The following is a 25,940-nucleotide window of genomic DNA, read 5'->3' as shown; positions in this document are numbered from 1 at the left end:
GGCATCTTAGTTACCTAAAGAGGTTCATCTTGGGTACAAACCAAAGAATAAATGGAACCATCTTTTTTTTCCTCTTCTGTTTAAATGAATACCTTGGTTTTCGACACATTGAACTTTCTGGAGCATTAGTGGCATACAATTTATGCTAGAAGTATGCAATTTCAGATGCGGCATATGTTTTTAAACATCCAACCCATAATCCAACACACGTGGCTCTAATATTCAGATGTTCCTGAGGACTTTCTTTAGCTGGATCAGGTGTCTCAGATTAGGGTTGGGGCTAAATGTTGCAGTACACTGGCAGGAGCTCTAGATCATGAGGAAATCTTTTCAAACATTATGATTTTGCATGCAGATAACAGCAAATAAAAAGTATATATAAAAAATATGGTACCCAGCATATCCTAGCTTGAAAACTAAACAACAACAAGAACAGGAAGGTAACTTATCATATGACTTCCATAGCTAATGGAATTTATATTTAAATTTTGTGTTTTTTTTTTTTTAAGAAACGGATGCTTTTAACACTGAACTTAGCTGTAGCTCTTAGAGTTAGCTCTAATCAGACCAGTCCTGCTGCCTTTACACTGAACAGTCCATTCCCTTTCGTGTCTTCTCATCATATTCTGTTAGAGCTCACAGATTTGTAGGTCACTCTTTAGTCTTAAGTCTCCCATACTCTTTGTCTTGCTTTCCTGGCCCAGTGCCGCACTCCCTCCTCTTGGACACAGCCTTACAATAAACAGCCTCCCAGCCTGCTGTGTGCAGCTGGACCTGGTGATCGAGGCGAGGTGTCTGCGACGGAAAACATGGCGCGTTGCTCCACATAACCCTACCTGAGGCGGGGAACCATTACCACCACAGTGAGGGGCCAATGCCAATTTATTGCGACCTGCTTACGGTAAAGGGCGTCAGCAAAAGAATTCTGAGAAACCTATCATGGGTGAGGTGCTGCTCTAGGCATTGACTGTTTTTTCCAAACATAAAATAAACCTAGACTTGGACTTTGGGGTATTTTCAAACAGGTAGTTACTCTTGACAAAGAAAATGTGTCCATTGGGTTTGAGGTTTTGAGGATTTGTAAACTGTTTGTTGGAGAATAACCTCGCATTCCTCCAGTCCTAAAATGGACAATTTATATAAATAAACCACTTCACCAAACATAGGCATCTTTTGATGCTAAGAACTTCATTTGGCTTGTAGCTACTCAAGACATTCCCAAGTGGTTACATCAAACATATCTGGTAGTTTATAGCTGAGGTATTTATGCTAAGCTGTTATAACACAGCGATATTGATAAATGTGTTACAGAAGCCTAAAAATAAGCCACCCAGCTTTCTTTTGAATGCATAACTAAGCTCCAGTGTACAGAAAGACCTACAGGTTATCTCCAGTTCAGCCAGGAGGAGGAGGCTGCCTTTATGGACTTTGGGCGTTTTCACACTTGGCCTGAATATTTGATTTCCCACTCAGGACCGATTCTGGGCTCGTTTGGAGGCAGGGCTTATAAATGCAGGTTTGCTTTCACTTTTGTATATGCAGGTTTGCAAAATAGTAAGCAGTGTTTTTTTCTTTGGTACCAGCACTGAAACTGTGAAGAACAGAACTTTTTGGATGCTTGGTATGTCATCAGGCAGGAATACTGCAAATGAGGTGCTGTTCTTGTAAAAGAAGATTTTTACCCATGCAGACCTGTGTATTTCAAGATACCCTCAGTGCAAGCACTCTCACCACAAAGTCCTATCTCCAGTCCTATGAAAGCCTGGTTTTACAAATCAATAAGGCATTTGGTCTCCTCCACTGACCATACTAACCCTTTTCCCACCATGAACCTTGAAACAGGAAATAACTTGACATGTTGACCCAATCACCTTACTTGAGAGACTATAGCTTCCACACCTGATGTGACTGTACTAGGGTTCAGAAGTGAGTCCAAGACTAATTTCAGAAGGATGAAGGATTTGTTCTCTGGATCAATCCCATGCTCAAAAGCAGCATTCTTTCTTCAGTGAACATACAGATCTCTCTGGGCCATCCAGGAAAAAAAGATGAAAACTGAAAACTTATTTGTCATCACCACTGAAGTGCAATACCCTGCCTATTCCTATTCCTCTTTGTTATACCATATACAGTGGACTCATTTACATTCTCATCTGCTAATGCACTTACAGCGCTGAACCCTGGAGGGATACATTTCAACACAGTTTGGTCATACCGATCTAGACTGGTCTAGACACTGCTATGAAGCCTTGCAATTGGAATTGCTTACTCATCACTGTTTTACTTCAAACCTTTGTCTTGATAGAGCTAGGTCAGGGTATTGCTGGATGCCAAATTCTCTGATCTGAGGTTACATTAAGTCATAATAATTGATAGCCAAGAGGAACACTGGTAGGTCTTGCTACCTGTAGCCCCATTTTCTGGCCCTTATTTTCTGTTTTCTTTGAGTATGATTGTCCGAGTTTTTGAAGAGATGTGGTTTGAGTTAAAATACTGTCACAGAATGATCTTTGCAGTTGAGCGTTGCGTCACTCTGTCTCTGGAGTCGTTTGTCTCTATTAAGGAATCATCGAGGCCCGGAGAAAAGGGGGATGGAAGGAGAGTTAAAACCTGGGAAAACTGATTAAAACAGTCTGACGAGGACCATCTGTGGAATGGCATTTTAATGAATACCTTTCATTTGGGGTTGTCGCATTCTAAAGGCAAGTAGCTGCCGAAACCTCATTAATAACATCCCAGCTGAAAACCAGAGAGCAAGAAAGAAAAACAAAATCTGATATCATCTTTCTTAAACAAACATCACGCAAGGTAAGAAGCCTTTGTTTTGTGCAGGAGGGTGTTTTTTTATCTTCAAGGAGAACAGAATGTAGTCATTACCTAGCAATGAACTGGGACTTTTTGAGATGACACATGATAAGGTGGGAAAAAAAAAACCTTATAAGGCTCCAAGGAGAGATAGTAGTCAGTACAATATTCTCCCAAACTGTGCATGTCCTGTGTCGGCTCCTGAATGGGACCGGAAGCAAATGTCATAAAGATAATCATTTTTACTGTAAGTAGAAAATGATGTAATTACTACCTGTGACAGCTGTAATGGTAAAGCCACAAACTGCTCACACACAATTAACCAAGCAGCTGCTCGCCACATCCAGAGAATAAAACACCAAATTACAAACACCAGATCCACATACTAATACACCCCTGTATGTCCAAGAAAGCTTTGAGGTTTTGTGCTAAAGAGCAGATGGGTTCTCCAACATCTTTATCTAATGTAGGTTGTGGATTTGTCTAGACAGTATCTGGGCAGTATCTCGATAGCTTACTTTAATGAAATGATGCAGATCTAAACGTTCATCCTGGGGAACAGAAAAAGATCCATCCCAAATAATTTCTTCTGCTATTTTATAGCTGTGTGCAAATGGATGTGAAATCTAGGCCAGCTATTTTTTATTTTTTTTTCGTTTCAGTTGAATTGAGAAGGAGCAGTACTTACTTTGGTAAGGGCCAATGCCAAAAAAAGACTAGGTCTCAATGCAGTGCTCCTTTTATAAAAACTTGCATTCACAGTTGAGAAGGTTCCTTGGAAAGACAGATACTACCACACAGCAAAATATGCATTTGGAAAATAGATGACAGCAGAGACAGATGGAATATTATTTGTGTGCTTCAGGGGATTTTAATGGATGAACCTCGGCACATGGATCCCTTTCAGGGGTCGGACTTGAGGGTCCAGCATATGGAAAGAAGATTGCAGGACCACCTCCAGAGAGGTAGAGGCAGAGAGATGACATTAGACAACCCCTACTGAGCTGAAGAAGGAGACTGATAACTCTTTTCCTGCATTATTTATTATTATATTTATTAAATTATGGTACTTTTCACAGACTTAGAATTCTACCACGTCTTTTATTAATGGTAAATGATTTGGTATTTAAAAAGAGCATGTTCTGGTTCCTGTAAAGGACCAGGACTGTGTTTTTAATCATTGCATAGATGTGAACATTAGCTGGACTGCAGTAGCCCTACGTCACCAGGACAAATTTGGCTTCTGGGTGGAATGTAGAGCCAGCCCCACAGCCTTGATGTGCCAAATGCCGATCTAAAAAAAAAAAAAAAAAGGAGAAAGGAAAAGGTAGTAACTCTGAAAGAGGAAATGGAAGTTTATTGGACCTGCTTTATTGTATTGGGTAGAAATTGGTGATTTCTTTTCCAGTCTCAAACGTTTAGCTTATAAGGCCCATTTGGACAAAGTCTCAAAGCTTGTGAACCTTGACAGTAGAGAAAGAAAAGAAAGTTAAATAAAATGTACAAAAGTTGGCTAATGAAAGTAGGACTTGTGCGTTTCCATCCAGTACAATTATGTGAATATTCTGAATAGGAACAACATGATGACAACAAGATGACAACTAAAAGAACACCACTGACTCCATCCCAAACCACATATGACTGAGTTAGAACCCAATTACTTGCAGATTTCCTTGGAACTTCACGGTAAGCATTAGCAACTTGTAGATTAATAGATAATCTGATCAAATTGATTTGTCCAGAAATTCACTGGGTGTAAACCACACACTTGAAAATATAATCAAAGATGCTAGGATACCACAACATCTACCCCTTTTGATACACCCACTTGGTCCATTAATAAACTTTGTTTACTCAATGTTGTCCGTCCTGCACACATCCCTACCTGAGACCAATTATGAACTGGAGTGATGTACCCAAGGTTGAGGAGCTGTCCTGATATTTCTATCTTTGGATGTTTTCCAGTGATTTCAGGGACAGCGTGGTAGGGTTCCTATTTAAAAAAAAAAAAAAAAAAAAAAAAGACTCCACCACATTTCCAGGTCAGATCAAACTAATTTACATCTGAATATAGATACAGATGTAGATGTTTGGAGCACTAAACATAGTGTCATTGCATTACACCCCTAATCTACAACCACTGGAGTCAAATATCAAGTCATCTTCATTTCTTTCTTGGGTTCTGTCTCAGTAACCTGAGCATGTATTGGTATTACCACAATCTCACCTATAGTGCCAACTTTCTTGCTTTTTTTTTTTTTTTTTTTGCTATATTGAGGTGTTTTAGATGCATAAAAACAGGCAGATAAAAACCTCTGAATATCTCTTGATTGGGATTTTATTGCAAACATTCCTCAGTAAGGAAACCGTATGTTAGGAAAAATTAAGGTAACGTTTAATAGTAGACTATGAACATGTTCATCCATGTATTGCTGTTGTTTGAGGCCCCAGGCCATGAAAGTAGTCATACACATAGTTCATGTCAGAAAAGCTTTTCGACGGTAATGGCTTGGTGATGACAGAATACACATAGAAGGTTGCAAGTTCACACAATGTCTGGTTTTTTTAAACCACATTTTCCCCCAGTTTACTCATCATCAATTCCCAGCAGGGTTGCCATGGTTGTGATGGTTTGGGGGGGGTTAAAAATAGTCAGTGACTGCCTTGTTTTAAAGCAAAATTCAATCTAATCAATTTGTGCAAACACAAGATGGCAAACAAAGGGGAAGTGTAAGTGCAGACAGTGTATCTATATTGTATATAACAATTTCTGTATATATCTTTGCAAAGATCGGGAAACGAAAAAGGGAATTATTGAGTGGATCATGGCCATACTAGGCAATAATAAAAAAAGGCACTGCAAATCAGAAATGCATGTACACCATGGTGTTTCATGCAAAGACAAAGAGATGTAGCTGAGCCAAGGTTCCCACCAACATGTTCCCACCAACAAAGATGTTCTTCCACATCTTTTTTGAACTACTGGTAAGGCACTATTATAACATGCTTAGAGGAGAGTTCTTTCATGACTCATTAGCATTGCTCCGATCAATAGCAAGTATGCATTCTGGCAATGGATGGCTCTGAAGTTATGAGGGTTCTTGAGGTTTCTCAGTGATAAGTGTGAGAGCTTAGCCAGTGGCACCACTCAAATCCCGGTAGACAGCTATCATCCACTTGCTGATAAGGCCACCACGTTCCTTGACAAGATAAAATGAACCAGATTAGCATTTGTACACTATTAAATCTCGCTGCTGCTTTCTAGTTATCAGTCTGTGTTTTACGTTTCCTCAGCTGGCGCCAAGAAAATATCCCAAATACACTTCGCCACTGCCAGCAGTGACTCATCACCTCTGTTCTACAAAGTGTGTCAGCGTGTCAAGACATGAGTGTGTTTTACAAGCGTCGTCGATGGAGTGACAGGAAAATTGGACCTATAGCTAGAGCTATTATTTAATCTAGTAAAACAAACTGTACCCCAGCATAGAGATAAATGCTACATTTTGTTGTGTATTGGAAACACTGGCTCTATTAAACATGAAGCTATGAAGTGTATCCAAGTATGTCCCTCACCCACTAATAAAAGACTATTCCAATTTAGACATTGCAAATCTCTAAATGCTTCAGTATGAAAGATACATTTTCACAGAGAAAATAAAATCGGTAGCATTGCTACTTCGTTAACAAAGCAGAGAAACTGTGATGATGAGTATGTCTTTTTAGCTGCTTTATCCTTATGGACTCAGAGCCCACACACACACACACACACACACACACAGACACACAGTCCTCAATGATTTTGACGATTCAATGATTATTTTCCCATAATAGCATGTCCCCAAGTATGTTAGTCTTTACTTAATGACAGTTATTTGACTTTTGTGTCCTAACATTCCTCTTAACTTGTGATCAGAGTAAAAAGAAATGAATGGTTCCTCCCAATGTGTCTCAAGAGTTTTCTTTAGAACTGAGCCCAGATCTCAAGAATGTTAATCATACCAAACTCCCAAACTCAGCTGTCACACTGAGCAGCTGTTTAATCAGGAGAAACTGCAGAAAAGTGTCAGCGTTAGATTGACCTAGTTATGATCTCATCATATCAGCTAGCCTCAATAGTCTCATAGTTTAAACTAAACATTGCATGTGTCAGTTATGGGTATGGTAATAATTATTTGAACTTAAAAGACATACGGTGTAGTACCACAACGATGTATATAGTTTATGATTTTACAGATCTTGCGAATAAGAAATGAAGTCTAAGAATCAGAATTGCGTATGAAAATCAAAATCAGGCTTTCAAGCACATGGCCATAGCATGTGCTCATAAAGTACCTCTTACAAATGCTTTGATTGGTGAGTGTGCCATTGTTTTCAACGGCCACTTCTATGAAGTTAAGCTTTAATCTTATTGGCTCTATTGCAAAACAATGGCTGAGTATATGAAGTGCAGAAAAAGCATGAGGTCATCATAACACAAAAGCAGTATAGCCAGTGTGTGACTTCGATGCAGATGTGCTTAAGCCACATCTGCACTTGGGTGGACAGAGATGTCCTCCTTTCTCCTGTTATGCTTATAAAAAGGATATAGTGTACAGTATCCACGTCCTTATTAACTGCAGTCTTGTCTGAATGTCTCTGTCCAGCTGTTTGTCCAACATGCTTTGCTTGTGAAATCAAGGAAATAATTACTGCTGCATCAACATTTGGTTCAGTGGCCTGTCCAGTGAATTGGACCAGCTGCCGAAAGACATTAAAAAAGGAACATTTGATATTAGTCTCAAACAGACCCAAATCTGGTTTCAGAAACTGTTTTTGTCCCAGAAGGCATGACACCAATCCTCCAGCGATGGGTTCTTTTCCAAAGAAATTCAAAGTGGACTTCAACACACAAAGCAGCTGCACGTTCTGGTCTGGAGAAAATAAATACCAAATACACCCGAGGATAAAAGTGAATAAAGTAACAAGGCCAAAAACTCAGACCCCTCTAAACACTGATTTCCCAAGTGTCAAATCAAAGGTAACATTTTTTTTTAGCTTTTCACTAATTATTATTACAGAAGTAGGGGTTGCATAACAAATTTTTAGTTGTGGATAAGCAAAATAGTTGACTAGTCATCTTTTCCATAGTTACTACAAAAAAAAAAAGGATATTGATTTTTAGACTTAATGATGGATGGAGGATGTGATGTCTACAGCAGCATCTGGGAGGATTTCTGCCATGTTTAACTCCAGCCTTTGTAGGGACCGAGCCTGGATCGGCCTCTTTGAGCTGACCTGCGCCTCCGATCAGACTCTAGGCGAAGTGGGATTGGATAGTGATGTGCAATCCGTGGCTTCAAAAGCACTCTTTCATACAGCACTGGTCACAAGCAAATCCACTGTCACTGACTGTAGAATTGACTTCAACCAGTCTGAAATATTTTCAGACTAACAAAGTACGTTTATCTGGTTTTCCGTCCTATCTGACTGCATCTCAGCCCTAACTGACAGCTTGCCAGAGTGGTGACTAGGGAATGCATTAGTCAGCTAGTCTAGGCAACCCCTATACAGAAGTCAGAGCAGCAGAGAAACAGCAGAGAAACTCTTGTCAGAGCTCTTCTGAGTGCGGGTGTGGCCGTGTGCTTGCACATGATGACAGGCCTCTTTGATCTTATCACACCTCGAGCTCTTAAGTGCCCTAATAAGAGCTCCAAACCTGACATTAACGGCAAGCTTCCTTTGTTGAGAGAGATGTTGTTGTTGACCCAGAGCTCTTCATCCATCGCTCTCTTTTGTGGTCTACAGAAGGTTGGTTAATGGAAATGTGCATGTGTGCCATTGCATTAGTCCCTTTAATCACATCAGACTCGTGTCCCAATTACAAGGTGGAAGTCGACGCAGGAAAAAAGTTGCCTTGTCTACAGCTTATATTTATGATGAGAAAGAGCTCATTTCTGCTTGAAACTTTCTGCAAAAGATTGCTAGTTCTGGTCTCATGTGGCACTTTTTGGAATTTCTTCCTAAAAATGGCAGCAAACTGGAAAGTAAAATTGCAGAGATGTATTCTTTTGTTAGAAACTTTTATCCTAAACAACTAAAAATTTAGGGCAAGATATTATAAGTCTAGAGTTGAGAGTTTAGAGTTAATCTTCATAAATTTCACATTCCATACATTTTAAATTCCATTGAAATACTAATTACCTCTTTTGATTCAACGTTTTAAAAATGTTATATCTGTCAAATGTGCTATTTGACAGATATAAATCGATGTTCCATTGATTTGCTCACCTTTCTAGACATTGTGCAACCATAGGGCAGTGAGCTCACTGCCCCCATTTAGTTCCATAGAGTTATTATCACACCTGATGGTCAAAAATGGGAACTGCAACAAGTGCTATTACAGGCCCATTGAGTTAGAAATCAAGCTGCCCCATGCTCACTCTATGAACATTTTCAGTGAAGGAGGAGCATTGGACAGGACAGTTAATGACAGGGTTGCCAGTGTCATGGTTATTATGCCAAATTGGGATAGTTTAAAAACACTCTGGTCTTTTATAGCTAAATCGGATTTAAATCTTATAAATTTCAGCAAACAAAAGCAAAATATAAGTGCAGTCAGTGTGTACTGATGTACAGAACCATTTCTATTGTAAGATATATTACAAAGATTGGGAGAGGGACAGGGGCATTATGGAGCAGATAATGTCTGTACATCAGAAATGCGTGTACACCACGGTGACCTTGTTTCCCAACCAAAGACTGATAAAAAAAAGAAGAAAAATATGTATCCCTTTTCTAATGCCTGAAGTCTTTTACATGGTTTTTAAGAAACCTGCCAACTGGTAACAATGATGTTAGCTCTTCTGTGTGCACTTCTCTGGCTGTATTGAACACAGTTTCTGTCCTGTCCCACCAAATTCTGTGGTCATGAGAAGCTGCTAGATGTATCCTTAAGGGGTACCATCCAAATGACAAGAATTTTTATCCTGAAAGGTGCAATTTAGTGCACTCTTCTGAAGAGACAGGAGCCTAAGTTTGTCTGCTGATGTGTCAAAATGTGCACTGTCATTACATAAATGTCATCGGGATTTAATAAAGCAGTGGGCAGCTATGTCGACAAAACTACCCGCAATGTCACTGGAATAAAAGGGGCTGGAAAAAGTTGCCCTATTAGTGTGGGATCACACAAAATAGACCAACCTCTGTTTTTTCCTAGAGCAGGTTCCAAGTTGCTTTGAAAGTTTCATTAGAATGAGAATCTTCAAGAGCTTTGGTAATATGAGGGACTAGTGATGCTGGAATCAATTCGCAGTCCTGCAGGATGGCAAGATCTCAAGAAGCAGGGTTGGGTAGTAGGTTAAGATCAAGTCAAGTGGAAATTCCAGAACCTTTTGAACTTCATCCAAGCCATGTTGGATTTGAAGGTCAGCAAGTCCTTGATGAGCGTGAAAAGCCCGACTTGATCTTTCAGCATAATGAAAGAACACGGCGATGATAATATCATTCAGCACCCACCAGGTCACAGTGAATGAACTAGCGTTTGAGTTTACTCAAGGCATAAGGTGGTGCGTTGTCTTACTGAAGATTTATAGTGGGTAAAACACCTACGCAACATGTTGTACGTAATGGCGTGGCTGGTTATTAATGTTATTTCAGAATATTAGACATTACCTACAGACATTTATGTCATATAGTGAGGTCATTTTGATGTTCAAGGATTTTTGCAACTTGCTATGCTTTTTTTTTGTAGCATTTCCTGTAAGGATTATAGAAGTCTATGTTCTCAGCATGCAAACATATTTTCTGGGAGACATGGGTACCTTAAAGCCATGGTTCTCAACGCTGGATCTGTGTTGCATAACCAGGGGGCCAGCGATTTTCAAATTTTGCCAGTGGTAGAAATCACAATCCATTATTATCAAAGTTATTATGCCTATAAATAATGCCAACTGGAATGTAAAGGCATTTTTAAAAAAAAGGGTTCTATGGGTGGAAATTTAATTTCAACTAGAAGTTAAAGACTGCAGTAAATAGACAAAAATATTATTGTACACATCTAAATATTATGCCTAATTCTTTGAATAGCTTGTTTGTACTGAGGGAGACAGTGATTTTTTTTTTTAAACCATTGAAGAGGTCCTTGAGTGTAAAAAGTTTGAAAAGCCTTAGAAAATATTAACATAGAAAAGCCATTAAGTTACTATTAGACCCTCGCAGTTGTTTTTCTAACTGCTCTAAATGCCATTAGATTGAAAAGTTAACTTAAGAGGTTACTTCAGAACTTCAGAAGTCAGAGACATGCTGAGTGTGAAGAGTCTACAAACTCCATAATCTTGCCTGAAAAGCTGATTCGACAATAAGCGTCTTGTGTCACATTAGTTGATAGGCTCATTTGTCCACACCAGCAGGGGATTTGAAAAATACCACTGAGGAGAGAAATGAATAAAACAAGGCAAAACACTCCACCATAAACATACTGCTTTATTCATAAGGAAAGAGGTGGGAAAGTACTGAGAAATTGTAAATGTCAAAAGCTTACTCAATTACAAATGGAAGTATGCAGCCGAAAATGTGCTCAAGTGTTGAGAAGTATCAAGTAAATGTTTTTAACTGATGAAATTATGTAATGTCAGATTTTCATGTGAAAAGTAACTTCGATTACTTATCTAAAGCTGATAGAGGATTTTCATTTTAAAGCAACTGTGCCATTTTTCCTGAAAACATGATTCAATCTCTTTAAGTTTGCTGGTCATTTGCACAGCAGACGACAACTTGGCACAGTTCTCGATAGTTCAGTGCTAATGCGAAACTGAAATGATTGTATGCTGAACTGATGCATAGCAGACAATCATTGGCTGGAAGAGAGAAGAGACCTTTGAGATTTATAATTTGTACTTTGAAGGTCTAAATAAAAAAGTAAAGAGTAAACCGTAATTTTTCTTTTTTCTTGCAAATGTAATTAAGAGTACAAATATTCAATTTCATTAGTATAAATATTCCAAAATAATACTTAATTGTAGTAATGAAGAACTATTACTCAAGTATTTTACAGCCATGATGAGGGATATGTCTTGCTAATTGGTTTTTGCTGGCTCTTTATGTTTAATAATAGAAAATAACGGCATGTTAAAGGTTTTAAATGAGCGACAATGTTAATACTTAGTTACTACAGTGTTGCCTTTCAGTTGGGTCCTGTCAGAGAACACTGTCAGCACATTATAGGTTTAATAATTCACTGTCATGTTCTGAGCTTGTCATGTTATGTCAAGATCAATCTCCTGATCAAGTTTGGGTTGATGCCAACCCATTTACTCCATTTATTCCAGATACCTTTTGGCAGACACTTTTTGTCAAAGTGCATTGTAATTGAAATCCAAGTGAGCAGCTAAAAAAGGTAAAGGTCTTACTCAGAACAGTAGCAGAACAATGGCTTTCTGTCAGGCCTGGGATTCGAATTTACATCCTTTCGTTCAATCGTGCACACCCACAAGCATAATCTTACACACTAAAATGTCATGCTAACAGTAAAAAATCCCAGTGCTTCCTTACTGTTAAATCAGACACACCAGAAATTCTGCTCAGGCTTTTTTCTTAAAAAAGAAAAAAAAGAGAGAGATGACAAAAACATCAGAGACTGTCCAACATGAAAGGTTTATTCTTTTCTGGTTTTTAGCTCTCGTAAACAGCAGGTAACACTGCTTTTGCACCACTTTAAATACACTGTTTGGGAAAAAAGCAACCAAATATAGACCGACTAAAGAACAAAAAAAAGTCAGCATTAAAATCAGTATAAAAATTTCCTATGTTTCATTTAAAGCAATATTTAAGTTCATAGAGCTTAAATATTGCTAGAGTTTTCACTGTAGCAAAAGACATCAAGAGGTAAAAAACTGAGAATGGTAGATCGTTTATAAAAAAAAAAAAAAAAAAAAAAAAAAAATCAGCAACATTGACTAAGACATGCAAGAGACAGTGTAGTAGTATTACAGATTCATTCACATGTGCAACCAAATATGTACATAGTTTTGCTTCCTATTTCTACACTGAGGAAACATTAAAAAAGTTGCTGAATATTAAAATACAGAGGTCATATGTTTTTTTTTTTTTTTAAATAAACAACACTAGGTAACTCTCAGAGAGCTAAAAGCTCCACACTTGGGGATTTTATGCAACAATCAGGGTTTTTTTTCCTTTCAGAGAGTTGGGCATAATATTTTCGAGTTGCCATAGCTATGACTGTCGAACCTTCTTGCAGTGGATTAGGTTGATATGTAGTGGAAGATCCAGCTGTCATGTTCAGTGATTTATCCTGTGTATATTTTTCCCCCTCACTGTAGTCTAGTTTAATGATGAATATACACAGTACACACTACCAGTCAAACATTAGGACACAGTAGATTGAATAAATATTTTTACAGCAGTGTTTAAGGCATTTTGCTTGAAATTTGTTTCTGCTTAGTTAGCACATGCATAAATGTATGTTTGAATCAAATGTATTTTTTAATAAGTAGCTTTAACTTATTTTAAATTTGATTTAAATTTAAATATTTTCCCAAACAAGTAGTTTTCATTTTAAGCAGGAAGGAGCTCTGACTATTTGGGAACTTTTAAGAAAAGTCTCCTGGGTGAAACTCCTCATGAAGCTGGTTCGGAAGATGTCACGAGTGTGTAAAGCTTCATTAGGAATATTTCTACGAATTTAAAATATAAAACAGTCTTGTCCAAACTTTTGACTGGTAATGAACTATGTGTTGCATAGACTAGTTAGCTAGTATATTCACTAGTTGCCACAGTGGGAGTGTTACTAGTTGGGGCAATGGAAATAATAATTATTAAAAAATAATAATAATTCAAACAAAAACACAGAGAGGCAAACGGTAAGGAGATGCCAGATAAATGTACATAAATGTACAAATCTACAGCCAAATGCACACTACATTGGGAAACGTTTTTTTTCTTTTGCTTTAATTAATGGAGTGTTAACTCTTTTTTCCTTTCTGAGCCATGGGTTGCACATCACTACCTAACCACCTCAGCTAGAGTATAGTCAGATCGGCAGTGAATCCCAGCTCAAAGAGACTTACTTTTGGATGCTGCTGAGGCTGCTGTAGACATCATATCCTCCTGCCATCATTAAGCTGTAAGGAGTTTCTGTACCATGCTGCATGTACAACGATTTCAAATCAACGATTTCAGCTGAGCCACCATCTCGTACATTTTAAGAACTGGTATGTCCTTAAATACTGAAATATTATACACAGATTTACTCTTTTGCCCATTTATTGCACTGATTTATTCACTTTCATCATTAACAGTGTAGCCTAAGACAGCAATAAAGCTGAAATGTAGTTTGTCACTTGTAATTTGTTGATTCATTCCTTTACTGCACAAATCAAACAACCTATAAATAATGACGTAAACGTTTTTTGCTTTAACTATGGACTAGACGAATTGTTGATTCCTTTTTTGACCTACTGTTCAACTAGTAAAAATTAGTAGTCGTGCAACCTCTGTAGAAGATGTGAATTTGTTCACTCATGAAAGTCCTCACGGTCAAGAAAAAGAAGAAGAAGAAGAAGAGGAGGAAGAACTTGATTTAGACACATACACACACTAGCTACTAATTTAACAGTAAACTTAAATCTCACGTCTCTATACAGTGTTTTTATATTCCAGAGTAAAAAGTGATTTGACTGCACCAGTTGCTTCAAACACACTAGTACCATTTGTTTTTGTTTTTTTTTTTGTTCTAAAAAAAAAAAAAAAACAAAAAAAAAAACTACATTTCAATTTACACATCCTAATATAAGGCCACCTTAGGCAAGTGCTAAAAGTTTAGTTACGTACATGCACTCATTTACAAGAGATAACGAGGACACAAATTCATAAGAGGAACATGAGGACACCGTATTTCTGAGGGTGCAGCAAAACCTTAACATAAACAAAACCTACCAGTTAAAAGTCAAAAAGCACCATAATACATTAACAATTAAAACAGTCAATTTTTGACCAAAATTTGGTAGAGATTATGATAGGGATGCATCAATACAATTACTGATATCAGTAAGATACTGTGCTCATTTACTCATAAAAACCTCATAAAAAATGCCAATACCAACATCCAATACTGGGTGATACTATGTGACATAGGCCTAGTCTATGTTGTTGAATTAATGAACAGACGACACAAAATGACAGTGATCTTAATGTATATGAATAATATGAATATACATTATGAATAATGATGGCAAAATGTGCTCTGCAAAAACATCAACAGGAGGAACTACAGCATCCTCCTACAAAACACATAAAACACACGCAAGCAGAGCGAAAATTTCAGCTTTTCTCCAGCGTATTGTTTCTTGACAATCAGCCACTATCGGTCCTCGGCAACAAGGGATTACCTACTTTACTTACCTCTTTAGGGAAGTGTATTTCCGACGGGAAACAAAACCTGCTCTACGCTGCAACCCTACGATCCGAGGTAACTATTGTAGCTAGCTAATGCACTTCTTATAAAATGAACTCACTCATAAAAAACGAGGCTCATAGCGTAAGGGCATGGACATGCACTTGTGCACTTTTCTTGGACACTATTTAATCCAGGGAAAATGAAATAGAGCTAAATAAAAGGTTCTGTGGCGTCTGGATTAATACTATGTAGGTTACTCATTTCGGTATCAGTATCGGTATCAACAAGCACTAAAAACATGTACTTGTATTTGGTCTGAAAAACAAAAATCGTATTGATGCATCCCTACTATAAGACATCATGTTTGTCGTATTACTTGTAGTTTATGATAAAAACCTTTAAATAAGAGCAAAGCTGGATGTATAATAAACCATCCGACATCTAGATTGAAAATAACATTAAAAGTGTAACACTTTGGGTTCTCTGGTTTTCCATTTCACATGACTTCATAGCCACACAACGAACATGTCCGAAATGCATTGTTTCCGATAGCTTAAACTGTAAACTGTATCGGACTACTGGCTTCTAGTGTGTTCTTGGCTTAGACACCTCTGTTTTGGTGTTTTTTTTGTTTTTTTTTGCATAAGAAAAGTAGGCTCAGAGAAACAGAAATAAATAGCGCTTCCTTCTCTCTACACTTGATCTTGAGGATGATGGTGATAGTAAACATGATGGCCAATCGTTCTCTATGTTGTCAATCAGGATGTGACAGAAGAGCAGGCTGAGGCTGGCCACCGGCATTGGAATTCCACCGGCATTGGAATGGACGCATTGCACCAGCGGAGGGAAACTTTGTTCCCTCTTTTTCCATTTTCAAAAGTTCTTGAAAATCTCTAGATCTTTTGGTGACACTGGGGTTTCTTTTTTCCACTCGTCCTCAGGGTAGGCTTCAAAGTTAGACGTGTCGCCTTCGTGAGATACCTTAGGAACTATGGGGGGCTGTAAAAAAGAACGAGGACTTAGGGTGTTGAAAAGAGAGTACAGTGCTAAAATCTTACCACAGCTTTGGAAAGCATGATGAGTACAATGGGACTAATAAAACTTTGCATGAAATCGTTTTTGCTAGACTAACTAGACAACTGACTGAAAAAGTGCAATTCTTTTTCCATGTGATAGTCTTATGCCATGCCCAATCAGCAACGAACATTTGAGTTAATGTGTTTCTGAATTTGAATTTGTTTGTGCTTTGCACTTATGCGCCACCGTAGGAATAACCACTACAACATCTCTGGGAAACTTCATTTCATCATCGAGGACTATCAATGAGTGTAATGTCAGCCAGGAACGAGCAGGTTTGGCTAACTAACACAGACGTGAACTATTACTTGGCCCCACTGACCACAACGAACAAACAGGCAAGCAAACATTGGGCAAAATTTTTAACACTAAGGATTTTCATTATTTGGAAACATTTGGAAACATTGGAATTGTTCAGTTCATTATTAGCTACCATTTTGGGATCCTGTCCAATGGGTATCCCGCTCAAGCCTTACACAGATAGGGGTAGCCATTATAGCCCCACCCCAGATAAAGTCACTGGGTCTAACCTGGCTACCCCATTGTGAAATGTTTGGCTACGTCTCTGTGTGTGTAACGTTGGTTATAATCTGTGACACTGGAAATCATTTGAAAGCTAAATCTAAATGAAAGATTTACCTTTAGTTTTCTATTGGGCACAGCATCCCAGTCTATAGTCTTGAACCACCTGTGCTTTTTCACATCTTCTGCTCCATTCTGCCAAATAAGAAGCACATGAAGACCTCCATAAGTGACTTCAGAGAGATAAGCAAAAAGAACTAAACCTCAGATTTTAAAGATTGCTGAAATAAGAAATCAATAAAAGAACACATATGTGTGTTAAAGTAAAACATTTCTTTCCATATGGGAGCAGAGCCAAACAAAAATCTCATGCATATGGGATTGTTTGTGCAAGGTTCATTGATATAGTGGGGAATTGTGAAATTCTGAGACCTTTCATCTTCAATATGGCAATCCATAGCCAATAACAGACAAGGACACAGGAAAAGGAAACACAAAAGTTCACGGAGGAAACATGTGGTACGTTTGTAAGATGACTTCAGCGCAGTGTAAGACCATGTCCATCTTCCTCTGAATGAGTACACTCTCTTTTCTTCAAGCTATCTTTCATTCTCATTGTCTTTTAACCATGAAGTTAGTAATTCATGCTGAGATGTAGGAAAAGAAAGACAGATGAGCAAAAAAATGACCATGACAGCAATAAAAGAACATCAAAGATCTTTGTGAGAAGTTAATCCGAGCATGCTTTCTGCATGGACACCACATTTTGATATTTTGATACACATCGTGGCAAGAGAGCGCACACAAAAAAGCTTACGAGTGGTAAGACAATCCACATTTGTTATGAATAATCATCTGTGGTTTTATTACCATAACTACAGTTGATGGAAAAATGGAAACGGATGCATGTGCATTCAACGACTTCTCAGCACTGATGACATCAGCGCCGAGATTGAGCACGCTTCAGCTGCCACTCCAAACGCTAATTTGTTAAATCTGCTCCAGCGGAGGACAATATGAAACATGCCTGCCATTAAATGGAAATCTACACCTGGTTAAAGCAACCCTAACTGAGCCTATCAGGGGATTGAAGCCCAGCTGGGAGATAACATCTCAAGACAGACTCTCTGCTACACTTTCCACGTTCTGTAGAAGAAATCCTGTAGGCACCCAAGTTCTACACCACGATCAGATTTCTTTCCATGCATTTGGAATTTTTTTTTTAATTCACCACAGACATCATACATTTTATAATAGCAGATCAGCAGATGTAGGTCAACATGTTGCAAAAGTGGCACCGTGTTCAATTTGTTTCAAATATGTGTGACAGTCTGGGAAACCCCACTGGCTGTCGCTGTGGATCAATTCTGGCAAGTAGCCAAAACTCTGCTAGCTAAGTGTGATCTCCTCACATCATGCTTTGATCAAGTTGTTGAAAACATTGAAAAAGTTGTTTTGTAGCCAAATGGACAAAAGCCAAATCGATTCAGTTTGAAGTCAGATACCAACTGTTGAAACGTCTACCATGCTTCTGCGCTGCAGTCTGAATGAAATCTTTAAATCCAATCTTCTCCCCTTTCACTTTTGGGAAACTTTAAACTGCTAGAACTTTACTTGTGGTTGGGATTCATGTAAAGGGAAACAGTTCATTTCAAGAAAGTTTGTAGTTTGCAAAACTGTATATAGTAGAAAATCAAAATTTCACAGTGTGAAGGGTTTTCCTAGGCCGCCACACATATCTTTAAATAGTCAGAATTTATCACAAAGCTGACTTTTATCTCCTTTCGATGGATAGCCGTGTTTTCATATTGTGCCAAATCAATTCAAACCAGTAGAGCACTGTAAAGGTTTAAAAGCTTCTTTTTGAATGTCATTAACTGAGACAAGTTTGAGAAATGTATAGCATGGCATAATGGTATGATTATGATTCAAATGTATGAGCAGTTTTATGAATTTTTTAATTATAGCACTACTGTACATAGAGGTGAATTTAGACAAAACGTCTTGGACTCTCTTAGGTTGAGGTCAATCAGTGATATCCAACGTTTGTTCTGAATACGTCATACTTGCAAAGATATGCCTTCACTTCCTTTTTGGTGACTTTGCCATCAAATTCGTTTGTGCGTTATGAATGAACGAGAAAATCCAATATGGTGGAAATTAACATCATGGTACCATGAGCCAGAGAATCAGAGGAAAGTGGAATCTATGCCATTGGATTGTGGAGTTATTATTGTAAATGTTTGTGCTAAGTGGCCCTATTGGTGGCACTTGAGTGGCGTACATCAAAACAGCTGTGAAGGTAGTTGAGACCTACTATCACTGTGCCAAATTTCATAAAAGGTGTATGAAGTGTTCTATGGGCTGTCATAGACTCCCATGTGGAAGTATAATATAAAAAATAAGCAGAAAACGTACAATATGCACGTTAGGTGCTTGGGTCCCTAATAATGATTATGTTATATAGTCTGACTTTTAAAGAGAAATGCTTTCATTTCAAATAAAATGTGTTCCTTCAATTAAGACAACTACGAAGTGCTGGTGATCACACAGTACAGCTGATCATTAAAACAAAATGGTGCTAGTCTAAAGGCTTGTGTAGTGTCTCTCTTCATCAGAAAAGAATCAGGAAATATTTTAGCATTTGTGATGCCAAAACTGACAAAAAAAAAAATTTACTTAAATTACCAAAAAAACAAAATTAATCACATGTCTGTAATATCAATGTTAAGAAGTCACTGTTGACACCCATGAAAGAATTAGGGCTTTCCCCACGTCCTAAATCCCAATTTAAACCCTAGCTTTCCTATGAAAAGTGCAAGGCCAGGTCAACTGACTCTAACATCATTCTCACCTTCATGTTCCCAAGTCTTCTTGCTCGGTCAATCACCAGAAACTTCTTGATGAGATCCCTGAATAGAAATGCACACAGAGAAGGTACATGAGGACAGCATAGTAAAGCTTTAGGTCCTGGCTATAAATCTCAATCTTACTCTAGTCATTCAGTTCATCCAACCAGTAGCCTCACAAAGAATTCCCATGAAATAAGTTTAAGCAATGTATCGCTGAAAGATTGCAGCAAATTACTTATGATGGTTTAAAAACACTTTTAAGCCTTACCCTCTTAAACTGATTTAAAAAAGCAAGTATGGTGTAATATTTGATTTAATACCACTGCGCTGTTGAATTCTCAAATCTGATTGGTCACATAGTGTTGATTAATTTTCTATAACAGCAGCTATGTGTATATTACAGCAGTCATTACAATACAGATCATTTCTATAGTAACAGCTCATTCAGGGACTAGTATAGTGGACACTCCAAGTAATCGAAGACCAATAATAAACTGGTTAAATTACGTGTTATTATTTAACATCGATATGCATACGTTTTCTGTGAGGAGATGTTTAACATTTACGGAAGGAGTCTCCAGTGTCAGTCGTAAGTTTTCTGCCAGAGAAAACATTGCAGTTTCTTGGTAAAACACTGCATTTTTTGTCTTCTTTACTTTGGAAGAGAGCGAAAAAAGAGAGGGAGGCGAGGGAACAACTGTTTATAGCTGCTATAATGTAAGTGATAAGAGGAATCAACCCCTTTCACAGACATTAAAAATAAATATAAATGGATAAAAAGTATGAGGTCATTCTTTATTAAATAAATTTGTAGTACTAGCAACTTTCTATGATATAAAGAGGAATAAAACACTGATATTGAAAAATAGTCAACATTGGGGTGGTATTGTATCACACCATCATCATGATGATTATTTTTACACCACATATGTTTTTTTTTTTCCCTTAAAAAACATATCCTGCAGATGACATTTATCTTTTCCGTATGTGTTTGACGTCATACTGGTAGCACTGGTAGTACTGTATCATGATAACTCTGGCATTTCTAATATCCACAGAGAGATAAGTCCAAATAAAAGCAGCTTTCTGATCTAACATTATTACTCGTAGCCACGTGCATGAATTATTGCTGCCTTTGTAATATTCTATTGCATTCACTGGAATATATTCATCTCATCATGCCTCAGTGTGCCAAGTAGCCTATTAAAATGCTGATTGTAGTAGAAAGGCCTCATATTTCTTTTGCTTATTACATTGTCAAGTTGACGTGAGTGATGCCTCGGATATGTGCTTTTGCCAAACTCGGCTTGGCGCACACAGATGCTTACCCGTCTCCTGAGTGATATCCTGTCTGTCTCTTCAAGCCTCTCTTGACATAAAGCTCTCGTCTGACCAATGTCTGGCCTACTTAGCGCTGTCAAAACGCCACTCCAACAAATGCACCCAGCTTAAAGGTCTGTATCTGCGTTTGAAGTTCCTCTAAGTGCCTTCAAACGTCTCCAGTGTGTGCTTAAGCCCCTAAAGTCCAATGATGCATTATGGGAAAGTGTGATATAATGCTAATGTATTCAGGTAATGTGCTGGATGGACACATTAGGCTTGAGAAAGCTATTTGTTTGGCCAGTACGACAGGAAATTTATAGATTCGATAGCTTAAAAGCTTAGCACAACCCTGGACATTATCACCAAACCTTCAAAAATAATGTTTGGGGTTTGAGTCATTTTACCCAGACACACACACACATACACCATTTCCATGAAGATATGTGACGCATTATATAAGGAATAAAATACAAATGGAGCGGAGTTACTGCTACCACTCCAATGTTGAATACCTTCCAGTAACAACAAGCATTTTATTCCACAGCTATTAGCCAATGCTAAGAATATTTTATTTATTGAAAAATGACATGTATGTTTTATCTGTTCATAGTTCTGACCAATCAGAATTAAGAATTCAACAGTGCTGTGACAATTTTTGTTTCAAACACTTTTATTGGTTTATAATCTGCATTTTCTCTCTACTTATGTCATGTTCTCAGAATTTGATCCTAATTTGCTCATAAATGGCACATTACTAGACTGTACCATTCATCTGACAAAGAATATTACCCCTGGTTCCTTAATTTCTGAACGCAACATGTGCATTTCTTTGTTGACTTTAGGCTTACATGTTGTTGTCGCTTCACTGTGCTAATGATTTAAGTTTCTCTTTAAAAAAAAAAATCCTCTTTCCCAGTAATGTAGCTATTTTGTTCACACATAAGCACTCCCAATAATTTCATATTAGTTGTACTAGAATCTGACTTGGTCTTCTAGGGAATTCAACTTGTTCACACTTAACATTTTCCTGATTAATTATCACTGAATTCCTTTATAAAAAAAAGGACTGGAGATCCAATTAAGTGCAAAAGTTTACACTTGAATATTGAAGTGATCCATAATGAGGTTTCAACCTGCTACTGAAGTGTAGCATAGACAGCCATCATATGCCAGCTTTAGTGGTACACATTTAGTGCCCCAAATACTCAAATAATCTGTATTTGGAATTAAACCTAAAGTGGGTGTGGCCTAAACCAGAAGGGTGCTTTTTTTAATTTGAACCCTACCTCTATACCACTATGTGCCTGCATGAAAGTAAAAACCTCCCGATCACGTGATCCCAGTCCTCATGCTCACCTCTAGTCTCAACCGGATACCCTGTGTGGGCAAGCTTTCTTTAATAAATAAATAAATAAATAAATAAATAAAGATGATTCATTCCGAACAATGTATTTATATCCCTAATTCTTTCATTCTTTAACACTTTTACCTTCAAACCAGCTGGACTCAAACAGTTGGGTGACTTCTGCGCATGACAGTGCTGTAAATTTCACCATTCTTGCTGAAGGATTATGAGGAATGCCATAAGTAATGCTGTGAAATGAAATGGAACGCCTGCTGGTCTGATCAATCTTCCTTTCACTTCATGAAGGTGTATTAAGATGACTGATAACACACATCAAGTCATCTCTCCATACTGCATAAGCCTGATCTATAGTGTGTGAGTAGAAGGGCTGTGCAAGTGGGGTTAGTAGCAAGAGAGAGATAAAGAAAAAAAGACAGAGAGAGTAACAAGTGCGCATTCCTCCGCTGCAGCTGTCTCGGGCCTGAGCTAATGGGTTCACATCAGCACTACTCAGATTAGATTGCAGCACATTTTGAGAATGTGTGTGTGTGTGTGTGTGTGTGTGTGTATGTGTTTGTCTCTCGACTACACTTCGGTTAGCTGTGTTCAGGTCACAGAGGCAAACCCATCTACAAGACAGTGTATTAGCAAAATTAATCAACTTGATGAATAAGCCAACTCTGTCCTTTCTAGTCACCTTGTTAACGGAGAGTGTGTAATTAAGCCTCGTTCATTTGTCTTTGCATTGTTTGGCTCGAGCTTACTTTACGTAGAAATCCAGATGCCGTGGAAACTCCAGCTTTCCCGCCAGGATCTTCTGATAGATGCCAAAGGGATTATCGTCAAAAAATGGCGGGTACCTACAAAAACATCAAGACAGAATTACAAGTGAGGCAGAAAGCGATTAGTGTGGATGGCAAGACCATAGATTCAAACACATTTGAAATAGAGAACACCCTGACTGTGTAGAAATGAATACAAAAATGAAAACAAAAATCTGTTCACTTTCCTACTGCAAAAGATTACTGTGTCAAATTACTGTTTAAAAAAAAAGGCCATTAATAAAGACTAATGCAGAGCTCTCTGGCTTGTTGGCAGGACTACTGAATTCAGTAAATCTGTGCAAAGTGATGAGAAGTAACAAATGATCTGTCTCCAGTTGCTCAGTTACGTTAATGCCTCTTCCAATACTGAAAAATATTGGCACCTCAATTCAGCTGACCTCTAAAGACAGCATGTCTGTCAATTCCTTATTCACACAATATACAGAACTTATTCCAGCAGCAGCAGTTGTTTTATAGTCATATGCAAGTATTAAAAGTTTATTTCAAATTCTTGCAAAAGAGATGTGTGTGTTTCATATAGAGAAGTGTGAACTCTCTGCCGCCTGAGTGTTTCTCCAGGATTGACTGTGGGTCATTACCCTGCCAGCATTTACATTTACACCTAATCCTTCAACACACACACACACACACACACACACACACCGACTACAACACATTACATTTTATTAGGACTGTCAAATTTAAACTCAAATTTGATTTACTTCACAGATTTATTATTCAAAGCCATTAAGAGTCTAATGAGCCTGTAATTTTTTACTGCCACATGTTGCTGGAAGGAACACTCACACTACAGTGTGCATTAATGTTGTATTCCTATGCAAAGAAAATCACACTGGATATATACATATATAAAGGACATTTGTATCACAAAACTGATCTACTCATTGACATAACTCACAATATCTGCAATAATACAAGAAAATATTAACACCTTGGTGAAATAAATATATCTGGTCAGCTGGTAGAAATTAAAGGCTGTAAACTGGCATATTGCTAGTCTGGTTAGGAGTCAGTTTTTTATTTCCTGTTCTTCCCAGTTGCTACTTTCGTGGCTGTAAATAAATCCACCTGCACTGATGGGGTCAGAATCTGCCAGCACTGTAGTATTTTCAAATCTACTTTGGTCCACAGGACACAAAACAGTATTTTTCTGGTTTTATATGAAGGCTTAAAAGTCCTGTCATATTTCTCAACACAGTTTTGTGAAAGTACAATATTAATGTCACCAACTTGTAAATTAAAAAAAAAAGCAACTGACTGAATTATTTTATCACTAACAAATAAGAACAAGCAACTCTGAATCAGCTGGCTGGAGGAATGTTGATAGAATATCAGATTTAATATCATAAAACTGTCTAACGAAACTAAATACCAAACTTGCTAAATGTATTGTTCTAGCAATGTCAGCTCCACTAACAGCTCTATACTTGGATTGGATAATGTCCAATTAAAAGCGTCCTTAATGAATAAATGTATATCTGCACCAGTGTAGAAAAGACAAACTGGTTCCAGATCAGGGTTTTGTGAGCTTCCATTGTGAGGCCTTTGTGTGAAGTCATAGAGCTTAGTTACAGTAATGGATTTAGCCTCGGCAGGCTGCCGACACAAAGCAAATATGAAAGCCAAGAGATGGCAATAATAAAATGGCAATAAACAATGAGATTATCAAGCCGTTTTAACTAGGGGTTAATGACACAGAGTAGAAAGAAATTTAATTATTTGGGTTATGCACCTTGAACATTCTCTTCTAACACCACAGGTATCAGGAACTCCCAAAAAGCATGAGAAAGGGAGAAAGATAACTAAGCAGGGTGGGTGTGGATGGCAAGGTCCAACTCTCTGTCCTCCTCCAGGCTTGGAACACAAAAACAGCAGTGTGCTGTGCTATTACACCTGCATAAGGGTATAATAAGCCTGAAGACGCACGGCCGTAACGCATGTTGACAGTTGGCTCAGGCAAGAGCAGCAGGTGGAAGCACTTAACACGAGTTCAGCAGACTGTAGTACAGCATCAAAGCAAACATTTCTCACCAGAACCAGTGTAAAACTACTCATTATTATTATTATGACTCCACTCCTGAAAGCTTGACCAGACTGAAATGAACACCAGTTGACATTTTAGACATCAAACTCTATTATTTGGACCCTGGAGCCAATTGGTAGAGGTTTCCATAACAAGTCCTTACCTTGGAAATCTCAGTTTCCTCCAAGATCAAAGTGGAAGCAATGTACTCATACAAGAAGGACACTACCTCAACTCTGGTCTTTCTGGAATTCTAGCTTGATACACAAATGCCTCAGGATGTGTTCACACTAGTGGTATTTCTTTCTTCTTCTGGGATAATATGATGCACATGTCAATGTGTGATCAATGATTCAATGTATAAAATATAAAATTAAAGCAGTGAGATTGACAGACGGAGGCCACAACAGCTTCAATGGAGCTGAAAGACACAGAGGCCATGCCTCCTTCACTAGGACTGAAAGGAAAAAAGAAGCCCTGCCTCCTTCACTGAGACTGACCGGCTCACAGATCATGCCCCCTTCACTAGGACTGACAGCCAGAGAGGCCATGCCTCATTCACTGCGACCGAAAAGCATACAGAGGCCACACCTCCTTCACTGGGACCAAAAGGCACACAGAGACCAAGTTCCCTTTACTGGGACCAAAAGGCACAAAGAGGCCATGCCTCCTTCACTAGAACTGACAGACATAGTTAGTACCACTGGAGGAAGTATGGGCTCTGATACAAACACCATACCTCCTTTAACTGGAACTG

The 25,940-nt window shown here is 38.1% G+C and overlaps 1 protein-coding gene across 1 annotated transcript in view; it reads right to left on the bottom strand.

Moving 5' to 3' along the window:
* Positions 1-12,416: 12,416 nt before the first annotated feature.
* The window catches only part of prkx (protein kinase X-linked), a 37,860-nt gene continuing 24,336 nt past the window's right edge, over positions 12,417-25,940 (bottom strand). The window contains exons 5-8 of the mRNA XM_026932122.3: positions 23,080-23,175; positions 19,650-19,707; positions 16,913-16,990; positions 12,417-16,195 (exon numbers count right to left, since the gene is read on the bottom strand). Of these exons, the coding sequence (XP_026787923.1) occupies positions 16,070-16,195; positions 16,913-16,990; positions 19,650-19,707; positions 23,080-23,175 (358 nt within the window). The 3' untranslated portion in view covers positions 12,417-16,069. The remainder of the gene's footprint in view (positions 16,196-16,912; positions 16,991-19,649; positions 19,708-23,079; positions 23,176-25,940) is intronic.

Source organism: Pangasianodon hypophthalmus, chromosome 26 (assembly GCF_027358585.1).
Source record: "Pangasianodon hypophthalmus isolate fPanHyp1 chromosome 26, fPanHyp1.pri, whole genome shotgun sequence".
Classification (NCBI taxonomy): domain Eukaryota; kingdom Metazoa; phylum Chordata; class Actinopteri; order Siluriformes; family Pangasiidae; genus Pangasianodon; species Pangasianodon hypophthalmus.
Note: the sequence above shows the minus strand (reverse complement) of the source record. Positions and strands in the feature narration are given on the sequence as shown.